This window comes from Sprattus sprattus (assembly GCF_963457725.1).
Source record: "Sprattus sprattus genome assembly, chromosome: 1".
In the NCBI taxonomy this organism is placed as follows: Eukaryota; Metazoa; Chordata; class Actinopteri; order Clupeiformes; family Clupeidae; genus Sprattus; species Sprattus sprattus.
Window position 1 is genome coordinate 24,642,106 of NC_137920.1, and position 12,500 is coordinate 24,654,605.

The 12,500-nt window shown below is 46.1% G+C and overlaps 1 protein-coding gene across 1 annotated transcript in view; it reads left to right on the forward strand.

The window, feature by feature from the left end:
- Window positions 1-12,500, forward strand: part of kif16ba (kinesin family member 16Ba) — a 33,590-nt gene that overhangs the window by 9,782 nt on the left and 11,308 nt on the right. The window contains exons 6-21 of the mRNA XM_080834450.1: window positions 15-124; window positions 576-718; window positions 1,506-1,674; window positions 2,052-2,183; window positions 2,387-2,562; window positions 3,051-3,116; window positions 3,393-3,452; window positions 3,878-3,997; window positions 4,415-4,466; window positions 6,416-6,553; window positions 7,211-7,293; window positions 7,585-7,673; window positions 10,691-10,723; window positions 11,150-11,203; window positions 11,794-12,020; window positions 12,208-12,500. The exon at window positions 12,208-12,500 is cut by the window's right edge and continues 834 nt beyond it. Coding sequence (XP_080690576.1) covers window positions 15-124; window positions 576-718; window positions 1,506-1,674; window positions 2,052-2,183; window positions 2,387-2,562; window positions 3,051-3,116; window positions 3,393-3,452; window positions 3,878-3,997; window positions 4,415-4,466; window positions 6,416-6,553; window positions 7,211-7,293; window positions 7,585-7,673; window positions 10,691-10,723; window positions 11,150-11,203; window positions 11,794-12,020; window positions 12,208-12,500 — 1,945 coding nt within the window. The remainder of the gene's footprint in view (window positions 1-14; window positions 125-575; window positions 719-1,505; window positions 1,675-2,051; window positions 2,184-2,386; window positions 2,563-3,050; window positions 3,117-3,392; window positions 3,453-3,877; window positions 3,998-4,414; window positions 4,467-6,415; window positions 6,554-7,210; window positions 7,294-7,584; window positions 7,674-10,690; window positions 10,724-11,149; window positions 11,204-11,793; window positions 12,021-12,207) is intronic.

Here is a 12,500-nt window from a genome sequence, read left to right on the forward strand (position 1 = left end):
CCTTATCCTCCCAGCTACCTGGAGATCTACAACGAACGTGTGAGGGACCTGCTGAGGAGGAAGTCCACCAAGACCTACAACCTGAGGGTGCGGGAGCACCCCAAAGACGGACCATATGTAGAGGGTAGGTCACGACCTCTAGGCCCAGCAGACCACCCTCAAGCTAAGCAATATTAAGTCATAAGCGATGTGTATGGTGTGAAGACTTGATAGTCCAGACTGACATGGTTGATTGAACAGGAGTGCTTTTTTTTATACAAATGACATTACATTTTGTGTTTGAGAATGTAAATGTGTTTGCCAAATACACTGTTTTTCAAAGATTTATTTTTGGGCTTTTTGCCTTTAATCAGATAAGATAGTGAAGGGAGACAGGAAATAAGAGATTGCGAGTGGGATTGGAAAATGGCTGCGAGTTGGATTCGAACCCGAGTCCTTATGGACGTTCAGACCCAGTTATGTTCGGGGCTGCTGCCTGCGCACAGCTCCCCCAGATAATGCAGATCTAAAGTACGGTGCTTTTCTGTCTCATTTGGATGGTGACCCCTGTCTTGACCTCTGCCTTCTAACCCCAGACCTGTCGAAGCACCTGGTGCAGAACTACACGGATGTAGAGGAGCTGATGGAGGCAGGCAACATCAACCGCACCACGGCCAGCACGGGCATGAACGACGTCAGCAGCCGCTCGCACGCCATCTTCACCATCAACTTCACCCAGGCAAGACGCCGGTCACACCTTAACGCCAGTCACACCTTAACGCCAGTCCCACCTTAACGCCGGTCACACCTTAACGCCGGTCACACCTTAACGCCAGTCCCACCTTAACGCCAGTCACACCTTAACGCCAGTCACACCTTAACGCCAGTCACACCTTAACGCCGGTCACACCTTAACGCCGGTCACACCTTGACGCCGGTCACACCTTAACGCCAGTCACACCTTAACGCCAGTCACACCTTAACGCCAGTCCCACCTTAACGCCAGTCACACCTTAACGCCAGTCACACCTTAACGCCGGTCACACCTTAACGCCGGTCACACCTTAACGCCGGTCACACCTTAACGCCAGTCACACCTTAACGCCGGTCACACCTTAACGCAGCTTTAAAGCATAAACTGCAGTGCTGATGTTTGTCTGTTGTGCGTAACATATATGTTAATGTCACTCTCAATCACAGCTATATTATAAACTGCAGCACGGAATGTCAATATTCAGTCAACTACTGTCACGAAGGCCTAAATGTTTACAAACATTTACCATCTTTTACCCATCCTGCCATCCATTGATTTTGCAGATATTTTTATTCCAACTTAGTTTGTATGTTTTAACACAATGACTGTTAGTCTACTATTAGTCTACTATTAGTCTACTAATTCAGCCACCCGAACGACTGCTGAGCTTCAGTAACATTAAAATGTGAAGTGTTCAGTGTGCTCAAAATGTTCTTCCTCTCTGCGGCCTTGGATTTCATTTGTCTCCTTCCTTCCTTCCCTCCACTGGCAGGCGAAGTTCGACGCGATGATGCCGTCGGAGACGATCAGTAAGATCCACCTGGTGGACCTGGCGGGCAGCGAGCGGGCGGACGCCACCGGGGCGACGGGGGTACGGCTGAAGGAGGGGGGCAACATCAACAAGTCCCTGGTCACCCTGGGCAACGTCATCTCCGCCCTAGGTGGGTGTTGTTGGGTGGAGGTGGGCTGCTGAGGGCTGGACTGTCAATCAATCCCTGGGGTCAAACATTCCTATTGACCACACGTGTCCAAAGCACACATATGAATAGAAGTCCAAAGCACACATATGAACAGCCCATTGGAATGGGCCTGGTAGCTTTTTTTCTTTCCCCAGTGAAGTATGACATGTTTTTTTTGGCAAGGAGCCTTTATCAGAGAAGTAATAGAGTTTTCCAGTGGTTTCCAGTTCATTCGACCGGCCTGTCGATTTGGATCCCCAGTAAACCCATCCTTTCATCTGACCTCCAATCTCTCCACTTTCTCCACCTCCTCCTCCTCCTCCTACTCCTCCTCTTCCTCCTCTTCTCTCTCCTTCCAGCCGATCTGTCTCAGGACGGAGGGAACAGCAATACGAAGAAGAGGCAGGTGTTTGTGCCGTACCGAGACTCCGTCCTCACCTGGCTCCTCAAGGACAGCCTCGGGGGCAACTCCAAGACCATCATGATCGCCAGTGAGCGCCGTTCTATTACTCCACTGACTGTTATTTTCATGCTGTGTGTAGTCATGGTGATATCATATTTACACATGTAGGCTGTAGGTAGTGTGTTTAGTGCACAGACACATGGAAAGCTGGCAGGTCTTACACAAGCACTGAAAAGTGGAAAACGTTTGAGTCGCCCTAACAACCCTCCCCCCTCACTCCCCCAACACTAGCCGTCTCCCCGGCCGACGTGAACTACGGCGAGACGCTGAGCACCCTGCGCTACGCCAACCGCGCCAAGAACATCATCAACAAGCCCACCATCAACGAGGACACCAACGTCAAGCTCATCCGCGAGCTGCGGGCAGAGATCGCCCGCCTCAAAACGCTGCTGGTACAGGGGAACCAGGTAAGAACCCCCCCACCACCACCACCAGAATCTTGGGGTCCACCACCGCCACAAGAGAACCAAATACGGGTTCCGCTGACCAACAGCTAATGTTTCTTGTAATTTGCTGTGTTTTCTGTTTTTGTTTTAGTTTGTTTTGTTTTTGTTTCCTGCTATATTTTAAGTCATGTTCACCTTACTGCTTAGGCAAAATGTGTTTGATATCGTATGCCGATTCACAGCGTTTGAAGTGATGAGTGGTGTCCCACAGGAGAGCAGTGTGCTTGTTTGTGCGATGAAATGAAAATCATCATATCATATCATTACACATAATAGATCTGTCAGGAAAGACCAGAGCAGAAATTCTCATCTCATCACATCCAGCAACGAGGATGCACCAAATTCAATTACCAGACCCCAAACCTCGCAACGAGGTGCTTGGCAAACAACATTAGGAAGAAGGTTGTTTTATGTCCCGTGTAATACAATCTCCCCTTGTATCCACACAGATCAAACTGCTGGACTCTCCCACCGCCTTGAGCATGGAGGAGAAACTTCATCAGAACGAAGCCAGGGTAAGTTCACCCCCCCGAGTCAAGACTGAACGCCAGTGAACTACATTAGAGACAGCCTAGTTTGCCCAATGTGGTGGACATGAACGAGACACTGTTTTTTCTGTGTGCCTCCATGAAAATGGTTGTTGGTTGGTTGTTGGAACCTTGTTTTTAGAACTGTCTTTGTAAAAGTCAATATTTCACTTGGTTGTTGTGAGTCTCCAGAAATTGGCTGTTGAAATGTATTTTGTATTTAAGCAAAAAAAAAAAAATGTCTTCACTCTCTGCCTACCTCAGGTGTTGGAGCTGACCAAAGAGTGGACCAACAAGTGGAACGAGACCCAGAACATTCTGAAGGTTTGTTGTGTAAGGAGTGTCTTGTTCATGTTTTTTTTTTAATCAATGTATTTTAAATCAAAATGGTAGGTTGTGACAATTTTATTTAAATGACAGACTACAGTGGTTTGTTGCATGTAGTCTCAGAACGATCCCTTTGATTGCTTGTGGGGCTCATTGACTGGCAAATCGCAGGCAGCGTGTCTGCCGTGTCTGATGTTGTTTTGGTTAGCACAGGAGGCGACCCTTTGATTGGTTGTGAGGCAGACTAATTGGCCAATCACAGGCCACTTGACTGCCGTGTCCCCTGTGTCTGATTTTTTGATCACACTGTGACTGGAGAAGACTCTTTTGATTGGTTGCGAGGCAGACTTATTGGCCAATCACAGGCCACGTGACTGACGTGTCCCCGTGTCTGATGTTGTTTTGGTTAAACTGACACACAGGAGGAGACTCTGGCCCTGCGTAAGGAGGGCATCGGCGTGGTGCTGGACTCGGAGCTGCCTCACCTGATCGGCATCGACGACGACCTCCTCAGCACCGGCATCATCCTCTACCACTTAAAGGTGAGCGTAGGAATGAAATGACACAAACAGGGTCATGACGTGCGTATGCCATTATCCCGCACCAAGTAAAGGTCAGATGGAGGTGCGTTGGTGTTGGCCAAAACACTACTGAACTACTGTTGAGCTACTATTGTTGAATGATAGAGATGGTCATATCGCACATTCTCTCTCTACAGTAACCACAATGGTGGCTCGATGACGCTTTTGGGAAACCCAGTTCAGGAAAGGATAGCAACTAATGAGAGAACATATCATTGCTTTATTTTGTTAGGTTTACATTCTTTAATATGTTTTTTTTTTCATAATTAGTTTGGTCTTAACAAAAGGGATGCATAATTAAATGCCTAGGCCTAAATAAAAAAATGTTCGCGTATAAATCCGTGACCTCAAGATGTTTAAAAAATATGTTTGTTTCAGGAGGGAAGGACATATGTGGGCCGAGATGATGCATCCACTGAGCAGGATATCGGTAAGTGTGATTGTTAGTGTGTGTGTGTGTGTGTTAGTGTGTGTGTTAGTGTGTGTGTTAGTGTGTGTGTTAGTGTGTGTCTGTTAGTGTGTGTCTGTTAGTGTGTGTCTATTAGTGTGTGTCTGTTAGTGTGTGTCTGTAAGTGTGTGTCTGTAAGTGTGTGTCTGTTAGTGTGTGTCTGTCGGTGAGTGTGTCTGTTAGTGTGTGTCTGTCGGTGAGTGTGTCTGTTAGTGTGTGTCTGTATGTGTGTGTGTCTGTTAGTGTGTATCTGTCGGTGAACGTGTCTGTTAGTGTGTATCTGTCGGTGAGTGTGTCTGTTAGTGTGTGTCTGTTAGTGTGTGTCTGTCGTTGAGTGTGTCTGTTAGTGTGTGTCTGTTAGTGTGTGTCTGTATGTGTGTGTGTCTGTTAGTGTGTATCTGTCGGTAAGCGTGTCTGTTAGTGTGTATCTGTCGGTGAGTGTGTCTTTAATAGAGATGCGCGGTTGGCGGTTGCACCCGCGGACTCCGCGGTTAAACCGCGGATCGGGCGGGTGACGTGACAAAAAAATATATTTTAATTAAATTTTAATTAAATTCGGGCGGGTGGCGGTTTACCCAACGAAATTCAAAATATATACACATTGTTAAATGTCGCTTACATCCAAGCACATTTTCAAATAATCAAATTTTCATCAGGCAGTAAATTGGCCTTGTTCCGTGTATGCATACAAAGCAAACAAAGGAAGCAAAAAAGTTTAAATTAAGTGATGATCCCTATCATGTCGCGTCTCTTTGCAACGCCGCAAACCTGCAAGCTATGAGTCAGCTGTCAGTATTGGAATAAGCCTTAACGTGTCGTAGATGAAGCTGCCTGGGTTATTTTGTTTCGTTAGGCTATTAGTTATATTTTAAAACAGCCAGTCATTGTAGCCTACCACTCATGGAATAAGGAATTTCAAAGAGATGATGGAGTGATTTGACTCAGAAGTGACATTGGGCATTGGCAGCGCGAGATGAACAAGTTAAACTTCTAGCTCAGTAACTTCACCAGCTAAGAAAGAAGGTAAGAAAAATAGTCGGAAAACTTTGATTTGCAAGGCAAGCAGGCAAGTGTTGGGGTTGTTACAGTATAAAGCCTACAATGCGGTGACATTTCGGAATTAATAGACTCGGCGTTTCCTTCTAAACTAAAAACAGTAGGCTATATTACCATATTAAAATGGTGTACCAAATTGCGTTTTATTACAATGATAAAAAAGTGTAGGCCTACTAGCCTATGGTAAGGTCAGGTTTGCCGATGTGCTTGGCTATTTTAAAGTTTCTCCCATGTGCATCGATCGGAGACAGACGTCACTTCACTGATAATATTCTGGGGATAGGCTACAACATAGCCAATAGGCTTTCATACTAGGGGCTTTATCCTTTAAATATCTTTGCGGCATTGGATCAGTCTCCTTTCAAGAACAGGCAAGAACTTTCTATCCTCGCGTCACAGCGCCTATACCTAAAAACAACAGGCGGATGGCGGGCGGGTGCGGTTTTGAAAATTGGTCAAAAAAATTGGTGCGGATGGATAGCGGACGGATCATGCGTTTTGTGATGCGGTTGCGGATGAAATAATAGCCCATCCGCGCATCTCTAGTCTGTTAGTGTGTATCTGTCGGTGAGTGTGTCTGTTAGTGTGTATCTGTCGGTGAGTGTGTCTGTTGGTGTGTGTGTGTCTGTTGGTGTGTGTCTGTCGTTGAGTGTGTCTGTTCTCACCGATGTGATCAACAGATGCTACTCTTTGCAGTGTCATATCATATGAAAGTGATAGTTGTAGTGAAGGGGAGGGAGCAGTCACACCCTGAGCAAAATGCCAAAGAGCCAGGCTGGTTGGCATGGCAACCACAGCACATACTCAACCGTAGTGACGGCACTCCGTCCCAGTAACCTTCGTATGTGACCTTTGACCCTCCTCCCCCTCTGTAGTTCTGCACGGGCTGGACCTGGAGAGTGAGCACTGCTTGTTTGAGAACCAGAATGGCATGGTGACGTTGGTGCCCCTCAACCAGGCCCAGTGTTCCGTCAACGGCATGCAGGTCACCGAGCCCTGCCAACTCAACCAGGGTGAGGGCGAACACACACACACACACACACACACACACACACACACACGCACACACACAGAGACTGAGTCATGTTCATGTTCATATATTTACAATTTTCCTAGAAAGCACTGTCACAGTGGATTTATATGCCTATCTATCCTGTCATAGAGATTTACTCATGATTTGATTCGCTTGTGTTGTTAGCACAAAAAAAGTGAAGCGTTCACATAGCTCCTTTACATGAGCATGTAGACGTGGATAAACAGCTCTTTGTTGAGCTCAGATTGTCAGTTTTATAATTTAAGCTTGAAAATGACATTCACGCACCATTAGTCTCACTTTTACAAACACACACACACACACACACACAAACACGCAAACACAGACACACACACCTATAGTGGAACCGGTCCTCTTAATATAAACAGGAACATGGGTTACAGAGTAAGAGCATACAAATAATGTTAATGTAGTTAATGTATATCACAACAGCAACCCTGCAATATTCAGTTCCATCATTAAATATTGAACTTGCTGCTGTTTATTCTCTTAACCTGAATTTATCTGTGTGTGTGTGTGTGTGTGTGTGTGTGTGTGTGTGTGTGTGTGTGTGTGTGTGTGTGTGTGTGTGTGTGTGTGTGTGTGTGTGTGTGTGTGTGTGCGCGCATGTGTGTAGGTGCTGTGATTCTTTTTGGCAGGACCAACATGTTCAGGTTTAACCATCCTAAAGAGGCTGCCAAACTGAGGGAGAAGAGGAAGGCAAGATTGTTTCTATGTTTTTTTTTGTGTGTGAAATATACACAAGAAAGATAATTGATTATCCATGAAGATTATGGTTATTTATCAGTGATTATCTTGGACACATTCAGGGAACATCAGGCTGAATAATGTGGGCTTTTTGCAAAAACACGTTAAAAAACGGCACAGTTTATTTTCAATTATGAGTATGAAATCGGGGCCTGAAGTCGTATTGTGTGTTGTGTTGTGTAGTGTTGTTTCGTGTTTATTTGTGGTCGTTGATGTTTATATTTATTTGTTTTCCCTCTGTAGAGTGGGCTTCTCTCCAGCTTGAGCCTGTCCATGACCGATCTCTCCAAGTCCTGTGAAAGTCTCTCCACTGTAATGCTTTACAATCCAGGGTGAGTGATAGGGTGTGTGTGTGTGTGTGCAGGTACGGGCACGGGTGTGTGTGTGTGTGTGTGTGTGTGTGCAGGCGCCAGCACGTGTGTGTGTGTGTGTGTGTGTGTGTGTGCAGGCGCGGGCGTGTGTGTGTGTGTGTGTGTGTGTGTGTGTGTGTGTGCGCGAGAGAATGAATGTGAGTGAGTGATGCTTGTAAGCAGTTCTCTCTTTTTATTTCCGCTGCATCCTCATGATTTGCTATGCACCTCTTTTTCTCTCTCTCCCTCTCTTTTTTCTCTTTCTCCCCTCTCTCTCTCCCTCACTCTCTCTTTTTCCCTCTCTCTCTCTCTCTCGCTCTCTCTCTCTCCCCCACCCTCTCTCTCCCTCTCTCCCTGTCTCTTTCTCTTTCTCTCTCCCTCTCTCTCTGTCACTCTCAACTCCTCTCTTCTCCCTCTGGTTCACTGAAATGTTCCTCTTGCCAGTTCTGCTCACCCCTGCCATCTCCCCTAGCTACGAGACTGATTGGATGGGGCAGGCTTGGGTGTCTGCTGCCATTCGCAACATTACAGATGATTGACATTTACATTTATTACAGATTATTAACATTCACATTCATAACAGATGATTAACATTACACGTATTTCAGATGATGAATATTCACACATATTACAGATGATTGACTTTTGCATTTATTACAGATTATAAATAATTACACGTATTACAGATGATTAACATTAACATGTATTCACAATACTCCCATCCACAGTGATTGAGTGATGTAGAGTGTCTTCAAGAGAAACACCTCTAGTTTCATGACTGTAATGCTGTAAATGTTAATGCTGTGTGTTGGGCACACATTATGGTGTTTTACATTAAGTTTGTATTGAGGGTTTTTGGGTAAAACGTTATGCATTTTGTTCGACAGAATGTATAATGCAGGTACATTAGCACTCATTATTCAACATAAAGAACAATTTGTCTTATCCGGGAAAGCTACCCTAAGGTGGGATGATTGACGTCTGTGATGTTGCAAGGTCCTGAATGGCATTGCGGTCCAACAGAACCATGCCATACCGAACCATACCACTGTTTCCCTTTCATGCTCAGTGACTGTTGGGTGGTTTGAGGTCCAACAGAACCATGACATAAGGAACCATAACACTGCTTACCTCTCATACTCAGAGATGGTTGGGTGGGTTGACATGGCAAAAGCTCCTTCCCATCCCATTTTTTTTTCACCCTCGTCACCCTCAAGTTGTAAAATATTTACCTTTACTTTGTAAGAAGAAGTAACTTAAGCTTAAAACCTAAAATGGTGAAGTTTTAAACAGGATCTGTACACAAAGAGTCCTTTGAAACTTACCCTTGAAACTCATTGCAAAGTTTTCCAGAAGTGCCTGACAAAAATGTAAAATGTTGTCTCTTAACTGTAGGACGTGGTTCTGTTTTGATTTGAGTTACCACCTGGGAGTGTTGTTTAAACAGGAAAAACCTAGGCAGAGAGAGAGACAGACAGACAGGCAGACAGGCAGACCGGTAGACCGGTAGACAAGAGGGCAAGGAATATAGACTAGTTAGACAGAACTGTTTAATGATCAGGTCAAGAAGACAGACAAACACAGACAGTGAGCTTTGATGGTCAAGCCATGGAGACAGGCAAACGCAACAGAGCTCCATATCAGGCAGACAGATATTTGAGTTGGTAGACAGACAGACAGACAGACAGACAGACAGACAGACAGACAGACAGACAGACAGACAGACAGACAGACAGACAGACAGACAGACAGACAGACAGACAGACAGACAGACAGACAGACAGACAGACAGACAGACAGACAGACAGACAGACAGACAGACAGACAGACAGACAGACAGACAGACAGACAGACAGACAGACAGACCTTTTAGTGAGCACTTCAGAATTTAGAATGTGGACTGTGTTCAGTAACGCCCTCTCACTTTAGCTTCAGAATTTAGAACCTGTGCTGTGTTCAGTAACGCCCTCTCACTTTAGCTTCAGAATTTAGAATGTGGACTGTGTTCAGTAACGCCCTCTCACTTTAGCTTCAGAATTTAGAACCTGTGCTGTGTTCAGTAACGCCCTCTCACTTTAGCTTCAGAATTTAGAACCTGTGCTGTGTTCAGTAACGCCCTCTCACTTTAGCTTCAGAATTTAGAACCTGTGCTGTGTTCAGTAACGCCCTCTCACTTTAGCTTCAGGATGTAGAACCTGTGCTGTGTTCAGTAACGCCCTCTCACTTTAGCTTCAGAATTTAGAACCTGTGCTGTGTTCAGTAACGCCCTTTCACTTTAGCTACAGGATGTAGAACCTGTGCTGTGTTCAGTAACGCCCTCTCACTTTAGCTTCAGAATTTAGAACCTGTGCTGTGTTCAGTAACGCCCTCTCACTTTAGCTACAGAATTTAGAACCTGTGCTGTGTTCAGTAACGCCCTCTCACTTTAGCTTCAGGATGTAGAACCTGTGCTGTGTTCAGTAACGCCCTCTCACTTTAGCTTCAGGATGTAGAACCTGTGCTGTGTTCAGTAACGCCCTCTCACTTTAGCTTCAGGATGTAGAACCTGTGCTGTGTTCAGTAACGCCCTCTCACTTTAGCTTCAGGATGTAGAACCTGTGCTGTGTTCAGTAACGCCCTCTCACTTTAGCTACAGAATTTAGAACCTGTGCTGTGTTCAGTAACGCCCTCTCACTTTAGCTTCAGGATGTAGAACCTGTGCTGTGTTCAGTAACGCCCTCTCACTTTAGCTTCAGGATGTAGAACCTGTGCTGTGTTCAGTAACGCCCTCTCACTTTAGCTTCAGGATGTAGAACCTGTGCTGTGTTCAGTAACGCCCTCTCACTTTAGCTTCAGGATGTAGAACCTGTGCTGTGTTCAGTAACGCCCTCTCACTTTAGCTTCAGGATGTAGAACCTGTGCTGTGTTCATTGACGCCCTCTCACTTTAGCTTCAGGATGTAGAACCTGTGCTGTGTTCAGTAACGCCCTCTCTCCTCTCTGTCCTTCCCCTTGAGGCAGTCTCTTCTCTGACAAGGGCCCCATCTTTCTCAGGTAGAGCGCCTCCCCAGAGCACCCTGCTCTACACGTTAACTGTTTACATGTTGGCTCGTTTGTTTTTGTTTGTTTGTTTGTTTGTTGTTTTTTCTTTTATTTCTTCATTGCATCGTCAGCCACACACCTAAGAGATAAATCTTCTTAGACTATCACCGTTGGACATTTTTCGTTGTTGTTGAGTTTTGTCCATTTTATCACCTCTCTGTGTTCTTCATCCAATTTCATGCGTTTGGTTTGTGGCTGCTAACAATGCATTGCTTGCTGTGCTTGTGGACCGTATGCCCCTCGCCTCGGCATGCTCCACGTCTTCATTCCCATTGGTCCTCAAAGTGTGTGTGTCTGTGACCTCACAGTGTGCTGTGCTGTAATTGGATGTCACGGTATGAGTGGGCGGGCGGTTGATGGTCTTCTGTGTTTTGATAGGTTGGAGTTTGAGCGGCAGCAGCGAGAGGAGCTGGAGAAACTGGAACACAAAAGGTCAGTGGATGCCGGTGTGGAAGTTGAACACCACTCACAGTCAATGCACTCTCTCTCTCTCTCTGTGCACATACTCTCACACTCACAGTCAATGCACTCTCTCTCTCTCTCTGTGCACATACTCTCACACTCACAGTCAATGCACTCTCTCTCTCTCTGTGCACATGTGATGATGACTGCTGTAATGGCTAGATCTTAAATTATTTCCCTCTCTAGTTCTTCTACTCTGTTCATCTTCTCTTCCATGCTGCCTTCTGTCTTTAGCTCCCATTTCTATCCCTTTCACCTCTTCCTCTCTTTATCATCCTCTTCCTCATCCATTTCTTCTCATTTTTATTCCTTCCACCTCTTCCTCTCTTTATCCTCCTCTTCCTCATCCATCTCTTCCAGTCCTTCTTTTCCCCCTCTTTCTCTCTCCGACGTTACATTCAAGTGAACCAATCTTGACTCTACAGAAAGGACCAAGTAGCCCAGTACTACGGCCAGAAACGATGCTAAGAGTGTCTCTCTCTCTTTCTCTCCTCTCTCTTTCTCTCTCTCACACTCTCTCCATCTCTCTCGCTCTCTCCGTCCATCTCTCTCTCCGTCAGGCGTCTGATTAAGGACATGGAGGACAAGCAGCGCAGCGAGAAGCAGGAGCTGGAGCGCCTGCAGCAGGAGGTGGAGTCGCAGCGGCGCGAGTCGGAGCAGGTGCAGCAGCGCATCCTGCGGCAGGAGGAGAGCCTGCACCGCCGCAGCCGTGACATCGAGAGCCGCCTGCGCGACCTGCTGGCCGAGAAGGAGCGCTTCAAGGAGGAGAGGCAGCGTGAGGGAGGAGGTTTGTGGTTGTTGTAAAGTAGTAGTTGATGTTTGTTGTTCAGTAGTAGTTTGTGTGTGTGTGTGTTTGTGTGTTTGTGTGTGTGTGTGTGTGTGTGTGTGTGTGTGTGTGTGTGTGTGTGTGTGTGTGTGTGCAAATGTGTGTGTATATATACATGTAAACATTCAAACTCTTCTGTCTTTCACAGCTAAACAGCCATCAGAACAAGCCAAGGAGACGGGGCAAGGGGACAAAGACAAAGAACAGACAGAGGAGGACAAGGAAGACGAGGAGATGAGTGAAGACAAGGACGAGCTGGACGGGGAAGAAAAGCGTGACGGGACAGAAAAAAAAGACAATCAGGATGAGGAAGGAGACGATAAGGATGGTGAAGATGACGAGGCGCCCTCTCATCTTCATCATCCTTCTCTTCCTCCTCCTCCTCTTCCTCAGACGCAGGCGCAGGAGCAACAGGAGCAGTGCGAGATCGTGCGCGAGCTG